Here is a 20,797-nt window from a genome sequence, read left to right as displayed (position 1 = left end):
CACTTTTTCTCCTTGTGCAGAGGAGGCGACACCAGCTCTTGCACGTGATGTCAGGCCACCACAAGCTCAGAAGAGGGCACGTAACTGTTTGCACATATTACAGAGTAATTTGGGAGCAACTAGTGAGCACAGTTTGGATGTCTGCACTCTATACGATGTGTGGTTTGTTCAAGTGTAATGGAAGCATGCTTAGCATAAAGCCAGGAATGACTGTTTACTGTGGTGCCCTGCACACTGTACCCTCAGGTGTTTGGCAGACTACAACTACACGCTTCTCTTTTGGAAGGTGATGTAGCAAGTTGGAGAGATGTGTCATATTTTAAATTACATATCCCATGCAGAGAAGTAAATCTGGTTTCCAGACACTGTTTATAGCTATCCAGCTCATGTTTTTTTGTTACACTTATTAATTTTATGTCCTTTTGTACCACGCCTAATTATTCTTATGCCTTGGATTTCTGTATTTCAGATACTAATACTCAAAACAATAATACATTAAAAAAAAAAAACACAAAACACAACCTATTCTCCACAGTCTTCATGTTATCCTCATGTTGTAATATCCTCATGTAACTCCAAAGATTTTGCGCCAGAATATTTTGCCTGATGCCCGTTTCCCATTGACCTTACCCGCTGTCAGACCCTGCTTTCTCCCAGCTGCAGTTCTCATGTTCTAAAATTACCAAAGGATCAGTGATTTCCTCCTTCACTCTTCCTCTCTGACATACTGCCCATTCCCCACCATTATCCCCCAACAATTTGGAAGACATCACTTCATGGCAAAGCTCATCTGCAAGCTTTGCCATGTTTTCCTTTACAATGCTGCAGTTATCTAACTGGATCTGAGCAAGACACTCAAATGTTATTTTTACATCTCTTCTCACTCTTACAGTACTTGCTGTCATGTCTGAACTGTTGCTGCAAACCCTGAGGTCTTAATAATAAGACCTCAGGCTATGGCTAACAAGCTATATGCTCGTTGAAGTGACCCTCTGCATGAAAATGAATTTTCTAAGGAAATGACCTACTCCCACCTCTCTGGTGCTGAGTAGTGCCCATGAATAGCCTCATTGATCTATAAGACACCAAGTTTTCAAGTAAAATGCTACATGATTGTAAATAAGACTGTTACAGTCTGCTTAAAATACTTAAACCAGATAATATATATATATATATATATATATATATATATATATATTTTATAATTGCATAAATGGTTTGCTTGGTGCTTTTCAGTTTCTTAACATCTGGGGTGATGTGGTTGAGGTAGGCTATTAACAGGCATACTTTTTTTTTTTTTGAAAGTGGAGAGAGTAAAAATCTGCTTCCATTGATTAGCTTTCATAGCATCGATTGAAAACCTGAATTTCGGCTATCCAAAAGGAAATCTGTTACCTTTTCCCAGTAGTATGTTTTTCACCCTTTGAGGTTTTTTTGTCAGCTTGGAAAGGTTACTCCTCTCCTTTCATGTTTATCATTAGTTTCCCACTCTCTTTATGTTAGTGTATGAATATAAAAAAGAGAAATTTAAGAAAATAGTAGTTTTGGAATTAAAAAACAAACCAAAACACAAAACTTACCTTATTTTTGTTGTCTTTTGCAAAAAATGATATTTATAAAATTCAGAAGTAGATCATTTGGGGTTGTGTTTTTTCTTTTCTTTTCTTTTCTTTTTTTTTTTTTTCTTAAATAATAACAAGAAAGTTGAATTGAAATAGGAATCTATACACAGCAGGGTAGTGACTTGCCATTTCTCAAGGTTGCCCCCACCATAGAAAACTGAACTGCCGTTCAAAAGAATTTTTCACATACTTCATCCTAGATTACAACAGCAACCAGTTTAATTTTGCACTTTCATTTATGACATTCGTGAAGCTGAAAATCATACAGTATCCTGATGGTTGAGCTGCGGAAGAAAGCATCCCACAACTGTGAAATTGCTTAGGATGGGTATGACACCAACTTCCCTAATATCTTCGAATTTATCAGAATTCTAGAGTCACAGAAAATTGTATTTTCCTTTAAGGTGCAGATGGCTGCTTATATTCTGAGTTCTTTTACGTGAAAACAAAGCCAGAAGGAATTTACTATTCCATTCATACCCTCCTGCAGTCTTGTTACAGATACAAGTGATGAGCAGGTGCACAGTAGATGGAAAGATGGTAAATGCTTTTTTGTTTTCTTTTGCTTAGAATACGATGTGAGAATTGGCATTAATGGTGGAGATAAATATGTGCAATTAGTGTAACTGCTAGGCACGCCTAAAAAGATCTTTTAGCTCCATCTAGTGTTTACAGGCTGACTTTTTAAATACCTTGAGCAAGACCTGTGAGCAGACCAAGCTCATTTGTAACCTGTTTATTCACTCGCCGCTGCACCCAACAGAAGTATTTCCCAATCCTGCGCACGTACCTCATAAAAGTAGAGCCTGGTTACTATTTATTTGCAGGATAAATTTGCCTGCATTTATCTGACATGACTGACAACTTCTCAGGGTGTATTTTTGCAGTAAGTGCTTAGCATTGTCTCAGGACTGTAAGCAGTTTGTAATGTGTGTACACTAGTTAGCCAAACATGCTGACATTGCATTTTTTTTAAGTACTACGTTAAATGCAAGCACTGGCTTTTGTATTCGTCTCTGTACGTGGTAGTATTTCCCCAGCAATCACATAACTAGAGAGGGAAGTTATAGAGAAATTAGTTTTCATATTGTCCTAAAGCTCTCTTAAAGTCACTTACTGTAGCTAAACCTTAAGCATATATCTTCAATATGTACCTTGAAAAATTAGTATTTTGGTGAAAGTTCATGAGAATTCATATTCCATGAAAAAATTGTTAGTGATTCAGTTCTCAGAGAGTTCGTTTGCTAAGGTGTGGGAAAATGATCCAGTAAATGGAGAGTGGCATTCCCTTCAAAAATATATAGCCAAGATTGTCTTACAAATACCTAGCTTTAGGAGATAGAGGGGTGAGAATTGAGCCAAAATGCCATTGACAAAAAAGAAACAGGAATAAAAATAAACCTGGAGCTCTCACCTGGTAGTACAAAGCATAACATTCCTGCTAGATTTGGATGGGACTTTATTGTGTTGATACAGGCGATGTAGCTTACAACTCTAGTTCTTCAAGTCATTGTGTTTCTAGACTGCTTCTGATGGGAAAACAACTTGTTTTGCTTACACATGGTTTTTAACATACAGATGACTTTATATTTAAAACCTGTAGTACAGTCCCTTAGACTGGATTGCTGTATGGTGTCAAGGTAATTTTACAGTACGGGAAGTTTAATTTTGATTCTAATTACACCCTCCTTAATGCAGTGTGCCATTTAAGTGTGCACCTATTCTTAGAGGAGAGGTAGGAAGACAGACACATCCTATACAGGAATTGCAGGTGTTCAGCACCTCCATCCTTTTCTTTGTTGTATTAAAGAGTCGCTTTGTTTAGGAGATGGGCGATTATATGAGCAAAATGGAGATCCATAAATCTGTAAGGCCAACCATGCTGTTTTCTGTATCACCCTCCAAAATCTGCTTCTCCTAAAAAGCCTGTGCTGAATTGCCACCCCAGGGGAAAGACACATGGCCAGCAGGGATATTTAGACATCACTCCTTTTATGTTTATACTTACAATACTATTTCACTCTGTTCCTGCTACTGTGACTGTTCTCTTCCTTCCTGCCTTTCCTGTTGTCCAGTTTTTATCTACAAATAGGATACCTTTAGGTCATAAGCTCCAAAGGACAAGAACTCTCACTTTTTTTAGAGATGGTGAAAATCCAGCAGCCTTTTTGATGTGTCGCTTTAAACATTTATTAAAAAGTAAGATCTATTTGTTTTTAAAACAATCCTGTAAACACATGGGTGCTGCTACTTCTGGAGTTGTAAGTTTAAAATACAAAGTTATTTTTGTACACTGAAGAGCATAAGATCCATCACAGCAATCTTATATTCAAAATGCAGATCTTAAAAAAAAAAAAAAAATACTTTTTAAACCTAAATGAGAAATTTTTAAATATGGAGCTGTCTTTGGAGAAAAGACTTTGTTAGTTTCAAGTCCATTATCTGAGCCTTTAGTTTCAACTCCTGCACGTTAGTAGACCTGTCACTTAGGAGGCAAGGTGTCACTGCAGCTTTGCTAGGCATCAATGCTAGTGATCAATTCAGTGTAATTTATTTTCCACTTGGATTTCCAGGACATGAAGAATAAACAAGGAAGTGCATTCAGCAGTCAGTACTTGCACAATTTTCTTTGCCTTAGGGTTTCCAAATCGGTGCTTTTTTCTAGCAGAACCACCGAGTTGTATTAATCGTAGATCTATTATTAACATGAGAGCTTTTCTCACTCTTTCAGAAACTTGGAAATGACACAGCTTCCAGGGAGTCTTCTGACACAGCGATGAGCTCAGAAAGATTGGATGGAAGTGGTACAGGTACAGTCTGGGTTTCCTGGTATAACCTCTTTCTGGAAAATGTGAAAAGAAAAAAAAAAGTTCAAAATCACTCTCCGAATTGTGTACCTAACAATTGCTTAAGCAAAACACAAACTTATGCTAAGTGAACAAGATTAGAAACAAGCTCGCTTTTGTACTGTGTTTGACAGCGCTGCTTGTCAAGTCAACTCCAGAGCTGTGTTGATGGCTGTTGTTTTACTCCTGTGCTTCACACTGCAAAGGAGGGAAAGGACTCAGTGTACGTGCCTGAGGCTCCTTCTAACGGGTGTTGATTCGTAACAGAATTGGCAAAGCTGGAGCTGAACCCAGGAGCCAGCAAAAATGTCTGCACACAAAGAAGTGAAACTCCTGAATACATCTGAAGACCTCACTATGACCAGTTTGCAAGGTTAATAGTAGTCAGTGTAGGTACCTGCTTGAGTAGTCCTGGCTTTTGGTTATCGGAAGACACATCCCACAGGCAATGGAGGCTGGCTCTTCCCAGGCTTTAAGTGGCTTGAGTAAAGCCAGGGCTGTCTGCAAAGCTGTGGAGGCACAGGGACACTGCCTGCATGCAGAAAATAACATAAATAAACTTGGTACTTACAGCACTGAAGCATTCTGCAGCTAGGCCTGCTGTGTACTGGCTGAGTGCCCTTGTCAAGCTGTAGTCCTGGGCCCTGGAATGGCAGTCCTTTCTTTACCACTCTTGCTTGAGAGCTCTCCAAGGCTGCTCTTCGCTATTGCGGCTACAGTTTGTCTTTGGCTTGGGTTAATTTATTTCAACTTACTGGGTTCTAATAATATTAACAGGCCTGAGGTTAGGAAGACAAGAAAGAGAGTTAATGGAAAATTGCTGGATGTTGCTACAGGAAAACTACAGATCGTGATTCAGAAGGAGAATAAGTTGTTATTATTCCTTTCTTCATGCCTGGGTATCACCTGCTCTTTTGTATGCACATAGACACAGGTGGAGAAAGCATCCTGCTGTTTTGCTGGCAGCTCAAAGGTCTATTGCATGCCTGCAGACATGAACTCCCCCTCTCACACGCTCACACAAATACGTATGCGTAAGCACACAACTCTCTGGTTAGCAAGAGTTTAACTCCGGCCGGGCTGAAAAACAGTCATGTAGGCTGGAAGAATGTATTGGGGATTGGCTTGCAACAAAATACATCCAACGCTCCCCTCCCATTGCCATTAAAATGTCTGTGCTCAGCACTCTCGTAACAAGCAGGGTTTCTGAATGGGAATAGCAGGTAGGTAGGTCAAGGGAAGTCTGTGAGCTTTGCCAGGTACCAAGGCAACCAGTCTGCATTTCAGTTAGTCCGTCATTCTGTTCCTGAGAATAAAGATGGGACAGTTGTTGAAAGTCCCAAGCTAGCATACAAGTTTCAAGATCATCGTTATAGCTGAGATGTGCAAGCTTTCAGTGTCCTCAAAGCTGCAAAGTAGGAATGTGGGGCAGGCATTTTGCTTGTTTGCAACGTCCAGCAGGCTTTCTACCAACTGGCGTAGCTAAATAAAACTGATTTATCTCTTGGAAGTGAATGTAGTTTTATGCATAAATACTTAGGTCTTTGTTTGGGATAATATGTTGATAAGCCTGCTAATGTGTAGGAACTATAGTCCCTATACAGTGTTATTACATTAATCAAAATATTATCTAAAGAATACTTTAATCTCTACTAAGTTTCAAAATCTCCTTTAGCGCTTGCTAAAAGCAACAAATAACAAGCCGTAGCCTGCAGTTCACAGGTTCGGGATTAATTTTCTGGGCCAGGATTTCTCTGTTGATTTTGGACAGCCAACCTTTCGTCTGTAGAGGTGCGAAACAGCCAAGGGCTGCCTTTTCTACTGATCCAATGCTGCTTTCTCAGCAAGTAGGCCATACCATCTGCTCCCACAAAGATGAAGGGAGAGTAAAGTCCAGCCAGCCATCAACCTAAATGTATTAAAAAGGCTGGAGGTGCCATCGCCTCTGAGGCAATTGAATTATGAAGTTTAGCATGTGTAGAATTGGTGTGTCTAGATGCTCTTCTTGCGGTGATTTTAAATGAGATACGAGGGGTCACTTTACAATCACTACACAGCTGTGTGAGTGCATATGTGAATGAGTAAAGGTATTTTCTACGTGAAGGCTCTGTGTACCAGTACCTCGTACACTGAGCCTTCCATGCTGCAGACTTTAATTTACATTTCTGTTTATTTTAGTGCCTAAACTCCAGCAGACCCTTCCAGAGAGTCGGTTTACCTCCAATAAAGGTGACTCCAGCTCAGCATCATCTGAAAAAAATGCAAAAGCTGAACCAAAGGCAGAAGCTGCAGCAAAAGCAAGAGGTTCTTCCAACACAACCAGCCCCAAACCCCCACTGCAGTCCGCAAAGCCCAGCCTGGCAGGACGACCCACAGTGCCACAGAAACCACGCTCTGCCTCTCGTACAGGTGAGGAGCTCTTCTGGGTGTTCGTTAGCCCCAGCTGGGTACTTCTGCATGGAGTTTGGGTGGGCCTTGAAGGAGACACCCAGGGCCACATCCAGGACAGGAGTTAAATGTAGAGGGAGAGGTTCTTCCGTCACTTGCTCTTGACTTGTTTCCTCCTTTTCCATCTCCCACTGTCCTAATTCAAATAAACGTTTTAGCCTGTGATAACACCTGGCTCTAAATACTGAAGTCCTTAGGGGTTTTCTGGCAGGCTGGTTTTAGCCCCTTGAGAAAATGCCTGTTATTCTTAATAATTAACGCAAGCTACTGTTTCTCACCCTCTTTTCCCTCATTTTGCCTGTGATTCTTTTCTTACTGCTTTTGATTGGAAATAATTGTAGCTGTGCTTTTATAACCCTACTAGGCTGCCAGCTGAATGGCTGTTAACTTCAGCTCTGTCCTAACCTCCTGCCCAGACATTACCTGAAGATTTCCAATAGCATGAAATATTTTGGCAATTTCCTGTATGCTGTCTGTTCACTATTATTTAATAGGCCAATGACACAACCCCTTCTTTCCAAAGCATAACCACTGCAGTAGAGAGGAATTACATGCTAGTTACTCACTCTCCCAGTGGCTACGGCCAATAGAGCTTATCAATTACTGCTGACTGAAAAATGGGAGCACAGCCGTTTGTAAGAGCTCTCAGACCTCCAGGCTTTTCCCATACTCACCACTGACCTTAGAAAGATGTTATTTTTGCTGGAGGTAAGGGGGCAGCTGGATGTTACAGCCTCTTCCCTGCCCTTGGTGTGTACCTGAGCATTACTTGGTCTGTCTCTGCGTGCTAGTGGGTATTTATTTTATTGGTCATTTAAAAAATGGTCACGGAAGTGAGAGGTGTTGGGCGAGGTGCTTCTGAAGATGAATACAATAGGAAAGCGTGGCTTGTTTGGTGATGCTTAAGCTGTAACATAAGCAGCATGTTATCTCAAAATGTTTTGTGTCAAACAGACCTAAGCTATCTATTTCTGCCAGCTCATGCTTCCTGCAGAGAGAGCATACTGTGGGCTTAACAGAGAGAACAATTAGTATTTGCTAGTAATAGGCCAGCTCTTCAGGTGGCAGCAACAGCGGCACCATCTCTGCTGCAGTCTAACTTCAGTCCTTGTGCTTGTATCAACTTGCTGGCTAAGCACATCCAGGGGATGTGATGGAGAAGCCAAGCAATAATCCTATTTACATTCTTGCTCCTGCTGTTGCTTATGGTGATGTGGCCAAACTAATGGTAGCAAAAGTAATCTGAGGGCAAAGGAGCACAGCTCAGATGTCTTCAAATTAGCAAAGACTGAGAGTGGTTCCTCAGTAAAGCATGGTATATCAGCTTTTAAAGCATGGTATGTCAGCTTTAGTTCAGAAACACACGGCTGTGTTTGCCAAGCATGGTGCTCATGCACGTGTTGATACCAAGCTTCCCAAAGCACGTGGCCTCACAGGCACGTCAAATGTGTGGAGAAGGTCCTGAGAATTAGTGTGTCCGTTCAGACCAAGTTGCATTTGGAAGGTCATTGCTTCCCTCAGCTGAAATTAAAATGATTGACTCCTTTGTGATGGCCGATTTATGTTGACAGTGAGATAGATCCCTACTAATTTCCAATATGCAACTGAATTAACTCATGTTCCAAGTATACAATATATGTTACTCGATAATGCGAGCTCCTTTTTTCTGCTGTCAATACTAATGTAGCTTCCCAGCTGCTCTGTGGGATACACATGCCAATGTTTATTCCTTGGGAAAGAAAACATACAAGCAGTTTAAGTGACCCATTATAGCCTTCATTTGGACAGGAGGGAAGTCCCTGTCTGCTTTAAGATTGAAAAGGTCTTCTTATAAGGACTGTAAAGATGGTAGTCAATATGCCATATATAAATGTATCCAATCTTTTAGAGAAACAACATATCCAGATGGTTTAAACTATAGATTTGAATTTAAATTCCAGATTTCCTGAGAGTCTAGCAGGCTTTTTATTTTATTTTTCTGTTTAGAAAATCTTTACAGATGCTCTCATGCTATATATACTGGCAATTTATTCCTGGAAGTATAGGCTTCTGTAGACTACTTATGGAATTTGTTCCACTGATTCACTTTTATGCCTTACAACTGTGAAACAGGACATCTAACTTGATCAGTTCATTATGTTTGAGAAAAATAAAAACATGAATAGAACAAATATTTCCAAAAATCCATCCAAACAATTTTCAGCTGTTCTTTACAAATTGCATGCTTACATCTTGCATGAAATTCAGTTGGTCCCATCAGATTCCTGTTTGTGCTGCAATAGTAACATACATTAAAAATGCTGAAACTGAGATCTTTGCTTTGGCTATTAAAATTCTTGCAGCTGGACTGAGAGCCGTCATGTGTTCTCTTAACATGATGTAAATTCCTGATTCCTTCTTTTTCTGACACAGGTTCTAGCTGTTGCTTGATTTTTGTGTTATGTTGAGCTTCAGCCCCGTCATAAAAGTGCCCTTTCTGTCAACTAAATAACACTTCTCACCTTTTTGTTCATGGTACTCCGCAGAGGATGCTCCAGAGTCTCCCTCTGGCCCCAGTTCCCCCAAAGTTGCCCTGCTTCCAGCGGTGCTGAAGAAGGTTCCTTCTGATAAAGAAAAGGATGGTCAGAGCAGCCCCACAATCAGATCGTTTTCTCAAGAAGGTAGGAGTGCTGGTATGACTGTTGGTCCAGCATGCCTTTCGTCTACTAGGAATCAGTATGTCATTGTTCCCTGATTTGTTTCCTCTTGAAAGGGAAGAGGGTTATTCATTTTGAGGAAAAGAGAGGAAGGAGAGTGAATCTGGTCACCTGCCCCCCATCCATCATCTGGTCCCATCCTCCCTCCCCCTTCACCCACGGGCTGGTGCTCTACATTTTCTTCCTTTCATCAAACCAAGTGAAATAAGATGAATCCCTTGCTATTAATAATGTATTTGAACTATTAAGGACCTCTTGTATTATGTATATTATTTATTAGTTTATTATTTATTAGTTTAGTTTGGTCTGATTTGAGATGCTGGTTGGTGTTGGTCGTGCATAAATGTGAAATGCAGCTCTGTTGATTAGCAGATTTCCAGGGGAGCAGCCATGCCTGTTCCTTGCAGCCAGCCTGTTGCTTTGTGTGTATTCCTTCTTTCTGTGGGATCAATGCACATGACCGAGCTCAACTCACCCTTGTCTTTGTGTGCCAGGGCAGGGCTTGGTGCCTTTTACGCACGATAATAGACTGCTGCCGTCTCTTTGCTGCTTTTTGTATCTGATCTGGATTTCTAATTTCACTGGTGCATTTCCTTGAACCACAGTTGACTCTCAGGAGAGCTAAAGTTTCCTCTGAAAGCACAGAACATATGGAGAAATAGTCACAGAAATACTGTTCAGCGTGGTGTTAGCTGGCACAAAAACAATATTGGAAATCTGGGTGTGAGACCTCCTCCTTCCTGGACTGTTCTCAAGAAAGACAGTGAGCCCCATCTCCATCCCAACATGGTTCCCATCACATCCAGACTGGAAAAATCACAGAAGTCTTGAGATGAAGTGGTGCACTTTCAGTACTCTGCCAGCAATTTTTTGGAGTATAGGATAGGGGCTGACTAGTCAGGACAGATATGTAATGCTGGGTTGTGAAGAGGGCGCAGTTGGGCTGCCTGCAGAGCCCATTACCCTCTAGATGAGAGGAGGGGCAAAGCCATCCCCGGAACGGGAGTGTCCAGAGGTATATTTTGAGAAGCTTGTCCCTTTCTCCCCTAAAACTATAATTTCCTTTATGAAACAATCTACCTCCCAGTCTGGTTGATGCTCTTGTTGGAAAATTGTTGGTGTGGTGGCTCCAGTTTGGTGACCACATGTCAGACCATGCTGCGGCGTGTCTGTCTACAGATTTTGGCTCTCCCTTCAGCCATCTGTTGGGCTGCTCTTGTGGTGTAAAGGTAGCCCAGCAGAATGACCACAGTCTTGCTGAGGTGTGTGGAGCTAGCAGGACATGGCACACCCAAAGATCTCTCCTGTGCCTGGAAAGGGCTGAGGGTTTGGACAGTCTGTTTTGCCAAAATCTGCACAGTCTGTGGCTCAGGATCCCAAAAACACAGCAAGGTGTCTAAAGTGGCATTTATGTGCCACAGCTGTGGCGTTATAAAGGCTGCAGGGCAGGACAGAGCCTGGTTTTGCTGCTGCCTTTAGTCCCATCAGAGCCTGTGCTGAGACAGGTGAACTGAGCCACAGCTTGGGCACCAGACTCACTGTATCGGTGCCATCACATTGAGAATGGTTGCAATCAAAGGCTCTTGCCACAACAGACTCTTCCAGTTCCTGTCTGATAAATACATGTGATAGAGCCCTTGTTTTCTGGCCAGCGTTTCATCAGAGAGAGAACTTGCTGCTACATAGCTGGAGATAAACAACGTAGTGGGACTTGTTGCAGGTGTGCTTTCACATCTGGTTGGCCTTTTGTATTACAGCAACCTCTAATACAGCAGAGATTCAACAAGTTTTTGCTGTTTGTGATTGTCACGTGAGAAGAGGGACCGTCACTTAATTTTTAAAATCTGTTTGCTGTTCACAAAATGTTATGCAAAGGGGGTTGGATGCTGTGCCTTCCTCACTCCTTGCTCACTTAGAGTTTGCCTCCACAGCAGATTCAGCCAAGCTGAGACTCAGTTTCCTAGTTGCTGCTGCATTGCACTGTGAGAATTTTAATAATAGCTTGGAATGGCTAAAATTGGGTTTCTGGGTCCTCACAGAGCTGCTATGCTTTGCATAATGTTGTTTGGGAAAGGCTAAATTCTGTTTCTTTTGGTTGTTATTCTTCATCAAGTTATCCTTCTTTGTTACTGCGCTCCTCTCTCTTGTAGCCATTCCTCCTTCCTTGCGTTCTGCTTCCTTTCAGATTGCCATGCTCAATTTACTTCTGCAAGTGGTAAATCACTACAAATCTGCCTAAGTTAGTAAACGAAATTACATCTACTGCAAAAGAAAGCTGCACATTAGATGATACTTAATTATAAAATTGCTTTACGTTAATGATTTAACTGTGCTGCATGGGACAATCTCCAAGTGCTCCTCTTTACACAGAGTACCTGTAAGATTGGGCTGCAGTTACCAACACGTGCAAATATCTGGCCTAAATTTAAGCAAGCCTCCGGCATATTGATTGCTACTCTTTGAATAATTGATTAAATGGGATGAATAAGTGAAACTGTTTACACTACTCATTACTTCCCATATACGGCCCTACAGCTTAGGGGTATAAACGAATCCTTTTCCCTGCTAGAGCAAACAGGAGATGGGCAAAAGAGAGATGCAGACCGTGACCGCGCAAAGCCGCCTGGCGGAGGGGGAGCCGCTGCGGGGCAGTGTTCTGCCAGTGCAGAAGAGGAAGGCAGTGAGCTTGGGCAGAGGAAGGCACAGCCAGCTCCTGGTTAGCAGTTTCTTATTTCATTTTTCATCACGACGGTGCTCGACAGCTGGCACTAGCAATCGTGAGGATACGGTAATAGCAGAGAAGCCTTGAAATGGTGCTGGTCTGTCCCTGAAGTATGATAAGGGTAGAAACCTCAAAACCTAAGGATTTGAAAAAAATTGCTAATGGAAGATGTGTTTGCATTTCACCTTCATGGCAGCACCAGTTACCAGTACCACATAGCACCTGCAGGCCCTCTGTGGAAGAGGGCTCCTTACAAACCATTACTGCTCATTACAGCGGCAGGGGCATGCTGTTCTGTAAGTCCTCTCCAGATTGAGGCTCTCTGCTGCTCTTTGTGTGTAATTCTTTCTTAAGATGCATTTGCTGAAGTATTTCAAACCACATTTCAGCCTCCAAATTGTTAGTGCCAGCTTCAGTACAGTCACTCACACGGCCATTTGAGAACTGGGTAAATCAGCTTGTTTTGTTATAGCACCTTGTCCTTGGTTGGCATAAACATGACAAAACCACAAAGAAGCACAAGACCCCAAACCCAACGCTGTGCTGCACCTCCTGATGAGCAGCTTTGACTTACAGCAAACTCATTCAGAAAACTATAAAATAATTGGTTGAATTGTGTGTTTTTAAAATATAAAAACTCTTGTTCCCAAATGGTATGTGTTTACATACTCTTCTTTACCTCTTAACCAGTTTACTTAAACAGTGATTCAATATTACTCTTTTTTCTACAGCATTTAAATGAGGTGTTTTGAATATCTAATGCAATTGTGTTTACAGCCAGTTCTTCTATTTACAAGGCAACGTGTACCCCTTCTGTAAATTTCCGATCATTTGTTCCATCTCTTTGAGGAAAAGGAAAGAAACACCCCATCTGCCCTTCTCTACCCTTAGCCCAGAAGGCATAAACTGATTTTATTTTCATATTGTTGAATCAAACTTAGCCCACTGAAATTTGGAATCTCTACTCACCACCATAATCAAATTATTTTAATTAATTCGAAGACAGCACACTGATAAAGTAAGTTTCAAAAGCTGAGATGCTGCCACAGGTATACACAAGTCCCCTTTGTGTGGCTTCATGGGGACTACACATGAGCAAGAGGCAGCACTGCTGGCAAAAACCTGGTTGCAGTATGTGGACTTAAATGCCCAATGTATTTTTCAGGCATTTTGGGGGGACAAACTACCCATCTTGCTTTATTAGGCCATAAAATAGAACAGCTGCTGCAGCATGTGTTGTGGGTTTTGTTTGAAGAGTGAATGGAAGCTCAAACAACAGCCAGGTAATTACTAGCAGGTATAATTATAAAAAATGACTCAAAACCACCAGGCACCTATTTCTTTGAACAGCAGTGGTGTTTGAGGAGATGGAAATGCCTTTTATTTTATTTTTATTTTTATTTTTATTTTTATTTTATTCTTACAGAATTTAGGTATTTTTAAATTGTCAAATTAAACTAAATAGCTTTAAAAGAAAAAACTTTCTCAAAATCCTTTTCTCTTCTTTCCCAACTTGCAAAGCAGGAATAAGAAAGCAGTGATTTTGTAGCTGCTGGCTCTTGTTTCATCCCTCATTTTGGCCAGCACAAATAAAGGATCTGCTATTTTGGAGTCAGGAGGCTTATCTGGATAAGCAGTGTGCCATGTGTGCAGAGGTGGGTCTCACAGGATGCGTGCTGGACGCGTCCCTTCTGCTCTCGTCCCAGCAGAGATGTGGAGCTGGACGAGGTCTGTGCCAAATGAAAATCGGACGGAGCTTTCTGGCACATCTGGGTGGCCCTGTGGCCTGACCCATGGCCTCTTGGGCAGGGCTGGGTCTAGGGGAAGGGACAGGAGGTGTTTTGTAGCCGCTGTGGCTGGTGGCACCTTGTTCCGCGATGTGCACACATGGCCATAAAGTCCAGCATGGACCAAAGCCAGGCATCCTCACCTGAAGCGGTGGAGCAAAACTCTTGTAGCTAACACGACTTGCAGCGAAGACACATCTGAGGATCACTGTGTGTGTAAAGGTTTGTTTTGATCAGAAGCATGAGATTTCCAAAGCCATCAACCCTTGCATAACCTCACTCCAACTGATGTGCGCAACAAAACTCTTGTTTCCATAGCAATTTTTAGACCACTGATCCATCCAATCAGAGATGTTAACAAGGTTTGAAAACCTTTCTTTCCATTTCATTTCAAGGCTTCTAGGTTTGGGGGGGGGGAAACACTGGCCTTATTGATTTGTGCTGGGTGAACTGAATGGGTGCTGCTTTCTTTTAGATCAAGGGAAGCAGGGAATGTGAGGTGCAGAGCCGTGGTCTCATCTGGAAGGATGCAGGTCGGGCTCGGTGTCCGGCAGGGGAGAAAGGCTTGGGATGTGCACTGCTGATCTGAGAAGTGCCCAGCTGAGATACCCAAGCAGTCAGGTGGCCATCACCTGTAACCTAGCTCAGCTGGAAAAAAGTGCTGGTTTTTTTTGAAGTGATGTGATGAGAAGAAAGTCTCCAGGCCTTTTTCTACCTGTAATGTAGAACAGAAATGTAATCTGTGTCACACTGAAGTGCTGGTTTTCATGTTCCAGGTTTGTCTGCTTGCCAGCCAACGGCAGAGTAGTTTGTTCCACTTTTTTCCTTCCCTCTCTCCCTCTCTCTCACTTTTTGTGGTTTGAAGAACTAACAAATTTGTGTTACTCCCACTAGTTCGAATTAATTCAGTGGGAGCAGGTCCTACATGCATGAGTGACTTTTTTTTCTTCCCTTCCTCCCTTCTACAGTCATTAGTAAGACCTATTTCTGTGTTTTGTGCAGCTGCAAAAAGAAGCCCCGGGCAGCAGCCCCACGAGTTCCAGGAGCTGAAGCAGAGGTCCTTGAGTAAAGACGGCCATCAGGGAAGCAAGTCCAGTGACTCTGGCGAAGAAGCAGATAAAGATTTTATTTTTGTTTAGCAATCAGTGCAAGCGCTTTGTAGTGCGAGAGCTTTTATAACAATCAGGGTACAGCAATCGACAACCCTCCTAGCCAGCTGCTCTGTCACCACAGGTACACTCCCATGCAGAAAAGCTGATCTTCCAAACATGAATTACTGTGCAATCGGTTGGCATTGATTCGGCCCTTAATTTCTGTCCCGTACAGTTCAGGCCTTCCTTCCCATGCCTTTGCTAAAGCCAGCAATTCCTTCGTGTATTCTACTTGAATTTCTCCGAAGCAGCTACAAAGAAGTGCCCTGCATTAGGGCATTTAGAAAACAAAGCAAATTAACTGGACACTGTCGTACACTAATACACTGTACAGCAGGTAATGTGTCGTACTGCTGAATGTAAATGTGTCAAATCTGCACGTGACTGACCTATAAATATATCCTTGCGGTATGCAATTGCACATTGTAATTATATTAAGAGAGCACACTAATAAAATAATTTGTATAGATTATATATATTAAATGCTTGGGTATGGTTTTTACATTCTCCCACCGGGAGCTTCTTTCTTCCTGTTATTGTACTGTACATAAAGCTCCCGCGCTTACATTTGTGTACTGTCAAAAAGCACAAGAGAGAAGGATTTGAATGATATATAATCTTGTTATGCTTCCACATTCATATATTAATGTACATAGTTGGTTGGAATGAGGGCAACTGAAATTTTATTAATATTGGTGTTTTCTAGAGGCCTTCTTCAGTTCTGTCTGCATATTCGCTTCCTTTCAATGTGTAATTCCCCGAGAAGAACAGTTTGGCATCTGTAAAAACATTTCTGCTTTGGGGGGAGGGGGCGCAGATTTCACAGGTATCCACTTACGTTACAGGTTGAAGGGATTTTATTCATATGTATATTTGTAACAATAAAATGATTTTACAACTGAAATGTAACTCCTCGTTTTTGTAGCGCTGTTTTTGATAGACAAAGCATGCAGTCAAGACAAAAGCCATATCATCCGTCGTCTTCTGCTCATGGTAAAAAGTCTGTTCTTCTTTAAAGGGTCATCAGCATCAACGTAGACATCAACTTCATAAAATCGCTGAAAGAAGATCTCTTTGCTAGTCTCCTCACTTGTGATTTTAATCAAAGAAGCCTTCACGTGAGCCAGAGGTGTCTGCTCCCTCATTCTGTTTTGGATCCATAGGACAGAGCAAACTTGGGTCGGTGACTTGCTCCCAAGAGCAGTTGCCCTGAGCTTGCTGTGGTCTCTTGCGTGGGTAGAAGGGCTCAGATGCCTCTGTGCCTCTGTCAAATTAGCTTTCTGCTGCCCCTGGGAACATACTCTTGCTACCCCTGCTATCCTGCTGTAGAGGGGCTGCTACAGCAAAACACTGGTCTTTTATAGCAAGACCTTCCAGAGGCACTTTTTAGAGATTTACATCTCAAAGTAAAGTAGGAGTGGAAAACAGGCTGTAAAGCCTGGGGTTTCATACCTACCTGCCACGGGTTTTGCATTGTTTTGGAATTCCGCACCCATCTAAAATCATTAAGAGAAATTATCCGTTTCCACAGACATTCAGTCTTTATTTGTTGGACATCCTTCTCTGAAAAACCTGAAATTATATTAGAAAAGAAAAACAGTTCATGAATAGTCTGCTGCAATTGTCATTCACACAGGATGTGGAAAAGGCAATTGTATGCATGTAAGTATTCAAGAAGGGTTCCTGATTTGCGGGCTTCATGAATTTAAGAAGATTAATTGAACCCCAAGGTTTGTGTTAGTAAGTAGTAACAATAGGCTCTGACTTTCAGCTGCCGAGAACCTCTCTGAGCTTGCAGCCCTTACCAACCATCCACATGTTTACGGTTCCTGCTGCGAGGCACCTGGCAGTAGCGTGTGCGCATCGCCCTAGCATTAGTAAACCAAAGAAGGGGGGGTTCTGAGATGCTGTAGAGAAAGGGTGTGTGTTAGAAGAAAAGCTGTAGTACTACAGGAGTTGTCTGCTGTAGCATAGAGGCTCCATTAGACAGCAGTGCTTTTTTTTTCTTCATGATGTAACTCATTTCCAGCATTTATTCCAGACATCGTTGTGTTGGGCAGGCTGGATGGTGGGGAAAGCATGAAAGGGAGCACTAGCGAGCTCTCAGAGACCTGGGACTCATGTGCGTGTGTCTGGGCATGAGGAGGAAGGTCACTTTTTCCTTTCTGTGCTGCCTGCCTGGCAAGCCTGGCACTGTCAGCCTGATTGCAAGGAGCTCGTGGTGCATCCAGAGCACCTCACTGGAGCTCTTCATCCTTTAACAAATCCCAACTTTGATTTCCAGCATCTTGAGCTGCAGAGGCCTCAGGTAAGCAGCAGCAGCTTCCACGAGCAGACTTCCATCCTTCTGCCAGACACCGGTTTCTAACTCCATGGGTCTCAGTGGTGCTGGGGTGCAGGATGGCTTGTTGCCTGAGGAAATTCGGGAATGGAAGGGCAAATCGCACATGTAGGAGGCAGTGCTTGGCACAATGCTGGAGGTGGACAAAGCCCAGAAAGTCTGCCCAGCCACACCACCAGAGACGAGCACTATTGCTTGGAAGGGGTACCAGCACCAGAAGCTCTGCTCAGATCAGCACCTCCTTGATCCCGTCTTGGGGAAAAAGAGTCAAGAAGCTCTCTGAGAGGGAGCTGACCTGGGCTCTTCTGCTCCTGAATTTGCTTTTCCCATTTTGCCAGAGAAGAACGTTGCCGGTGCCACATGCGGCCGGAGCACCTCCACACCCGCAATGCGCTGGGGAAGGATTGTGGCTGCTGCAAACCCCACCAGCCCCGCGCCGTGTCATCAGGACCTGCTTCCTGCTCCCTGCTAAAGCAGCTTGAAGTCCGGGCGATGGATTTTGAGTGTTCTCAAGTGCTCCCTGGTGAGCAGTAACAACAGCAAATATCTGCTTCCTCAGATGAGAACAGCAATCACCTTAAATTCCTCCCTCCTCCAGCAGAGTTGCCCTGGGCTGATTCAGGCATTAGCGTGGCCCATTAATTGCAGCCCTTGTGCTCCGCGCGACCGCTGCACTTAACAGGGAGCTGTCATCAATGCTAGCTCATGCTGCCACTGCACACTGTGTGCTTATTAATTGATTAACGCGGGGTTGGCTGTGCTCTCCTCTTGTATAGAAAAGAGCTGCTGAGAAGGATTATTTTTCTAAGAAAATACCAGAAAGGCTCTGCTCCTCTTCCAAGTGCTGATTTTCCCCAGGCGCGAGGATGCCAACACTGGTGTAGGCAGTGGCTGTGTCCTGGCTCTGGAGATCATCCTCTGCTCCGGCTATAAGATCATCCTCTGCTCCATCCAGAGGAGCGATGCTGCTCTTCACTTCTCCTGGAGCTGTGTTAAAACACGGTGGGTGCTCAGGAAGGGAGGGAGGCAGCAGCCAGCCCTGCTCAGCCACGCAGCAGCCGCTGCCTTCTCTCTTTCCCTCTTGCCAGCGGATCTTACTTGTGCCTCCCCAAAACATTTGGATTGATGGTTGCATTTTCCGTGAGCCTCACGAACCACGCAGGAAACGAGTTTACTAGGAAATAGCATTTATGCTGCTTGAAACCTATTTTATACACCGAGGTTCACACGAAAAACAAAAAGGGGCATTTCTTACTCCTTGATGTGTAATTGCCATAACCTGAAAATAAACCGATGAAAGAAACATCTGAACAAATGATCTGCCATCACAAAGGCTTAATGGAAAATATAATCCCGTCAAATATTATTAGATTAAAGCCATTTCTGAACTTAAAAAGAAAGAAGAGTGGTGTGTTTTTCTAAAGATGTATCTTAAAAAAATCTATAATGCTATGAAGAACAAAAAATCAATTTTTTATTTTATTTTTTCAGCTTTTCAAAACAAGGGTTTGAGTTCCTCTACCTCAAGAGTTCCTGCATAGTGCAAAGCCAGAGCTGAAGAAGTCATTAATCAAAATCATCCCCCGCTTTTAAAAATGCTGCCTACCTTTAATTCTTATTTATTCCTGTAAGGCAAGGCAGAGCAATGGGAGTTTGGTACATGAGCTGTGCATACAGCAGAAGGCATGTTCCTCTTGCTGCTTTAATGCCAATGGCAATAAACCCACAGTTCAATACGCTCCTCAAGTTTACAGTACCCTGCACAGCGTCCTGCCCAAGTGGTGAAACTTGCTCTGAGCCCCTTAATTCATGCTTTACTGGGTAACAAAAAGCAGCTGGAGAAGCCTAAACCCATTTTAACCATGCAGAATTTAAGCTTTAAGGTAGTTTAATAGATATTGCTGCCGATTGTTTCAGTGCCACCTGTATTTAGAAGGACCTACTGATGTTTCAGAGGGGTGTTTGAGTACTTGCTCATGCTTTAAAGAACAACATGTATTTTTCTCATACTGGATTGTCACCCAAGTCCATTGCAGCATTCCCCCCTACATTTACCGGGTATGTTGGGGGCAGGATTTGAGGGAGCAAAGACATGGGGAATCTCTGGGATGGGGTAGAGAAACGGGAAAATGAAGCCTGTGGCTTGAGATAAAGACAGTTTCTTAGGACAGAAAAGAAAGGAAAATAATGATAATAGTACTACTACTACTAATGTGTATGAAACAAGCGATGCACAATGCAATTGCTCACCACCCGCTGACCAATGCCCAGCCTATCCCCGAGCAGCCGGCCCCCCCACCCCGGCTAGCCCCCCCTATATATTGTTCAGCATGACGTCAGATGGTATGGAATACCCCTTTGGCCAGTTTGGGTCAGCTGTCCAGGGTCTGTCCCCTCCCAGCTCCTGCTGCATCCCTAGCCTGCTCACTGGCAGGACAGAGCGAGAAGCTGAAAAGTCCTTGGCTTGGTGTAAGCACTGCTCTACAGCAATTAAAACATCAGCATGTTATCAGCGCTCTTCTCATCCTAATCCAAAAAATAGCACCCTACCAGCTACCAGGAGAAAATTAATTCTATTCTAACTGAAACCAGGACACAAACCAAAATAAGCCTGGAAAAAACTCTCTGTAAGATGACTGGGAGGAGAGAATGGCATTGCCAGAGATGATGTGGGGAGCAGGCTAAAGTGCTGTGACGCCAGAGTCCAGCCCCACGCAGCCGAAGTTGCTGCAGACCAACATGCAGGTGGCATTCGGATCACGTGTAGTCCCAAGGAGTGTAAATGCCAGCCGTTCTGTACCAGCACTGAGAGCCCTAACGCCAAGGTTTCTTCCTTTGATTTGTATCATGGGAGGAAGAGGATGCACATTTCCAGCTTTCCTCATTCTGGGGCTCTTCCTTCCTGCGTGGGGAACCCTCCTGGCTGTCGGCAGGGATGAGGATGCACAAGATCCCTGCCTGCTGCTTCTCCATTTTCATAAACCAAGGAAGAGGGTTACAAATTTTTAGCAAACTTCATTATTTATTTTTTTCCCAAAACATCAGTTCTTCTCGGAAGTTCTCCACGTTAACCCCCATCATCTCTGCCTCCATTCGGAGACTTTTCAAGAGTTTGAAGGCGGCGTTACGCGTAGCCCAGCTCTTTCAAACCCATCCGGGCTCGCTCCCTCCACACCCCACACCG

The 20,797-nt window shown here is 43.1% G+C and overlaps 1 protein-coding gene across 5 annotated transcripts in view; it reads left to right on the top strand.

The window, feature by feature from the left end:
- CARMIL1 (capping protein regulator and myosin 1 linker 1) overlaps window positions 1-16,171 on the top strand; it is a 186,989-nt gene extending 170,818 nt beyond the window's left edge. For 3 of the 5 annotated variants that reach the window (XM_040549449.1, XM_040549448.1, XM_040549452.1), the window contains 5 exons: window positions 4,354-4,432; window positions 6,647-6,877; window positions 9,442-9,576; window positions 12,182-12,328; window positions 15,124-16,171. In XM_040549449.1, the coding sequence (XP_040405383.1) occupies window positions 4,354-4,432; window positions 6,647-6,877; window positions 9,442-9,576; window positions 12,182-12,328; window positions 15,124-15,260 (729 nt within the window). In that variant the 3' untranslated portion in view covers window positions 15,261-16,171. The remainder of the gene's footprint in view (window positions 1-4,353; window positions 4,433-6,646; window positions 6,878-9,441; window positions 9,577-12,181; window positions 12,329-15,123) is intronic. The other 2 variants (XM_040549451.1, XM_040549450.1) reach the window with 1 other exon arrangement.
- The last annotated feature ends 4,626 nt before the right edge of the window (window positions 16,172-20,797 follow it).

The sequence above is a fragment of the Cygnus olor genome, chromosome 2 (assembly GCF_009769625.2).
Source record: "Cygnus olor isolate bCygOlo1 chromosome 2, bCygOlo1.pri.v2, whole genome shotgun sequence".
Taxonomy (NCBI): Eukaryota; Metazoa; Chordata; class Aves; order Anseriformes; family Anatidae; genus Cygnus; species Cygnus olor.
The sequence above is the reverse complement of the archived record's forward strand: the minus strand, read 5'-3'. Positions and strand labels throughout refer to the sequence as shown.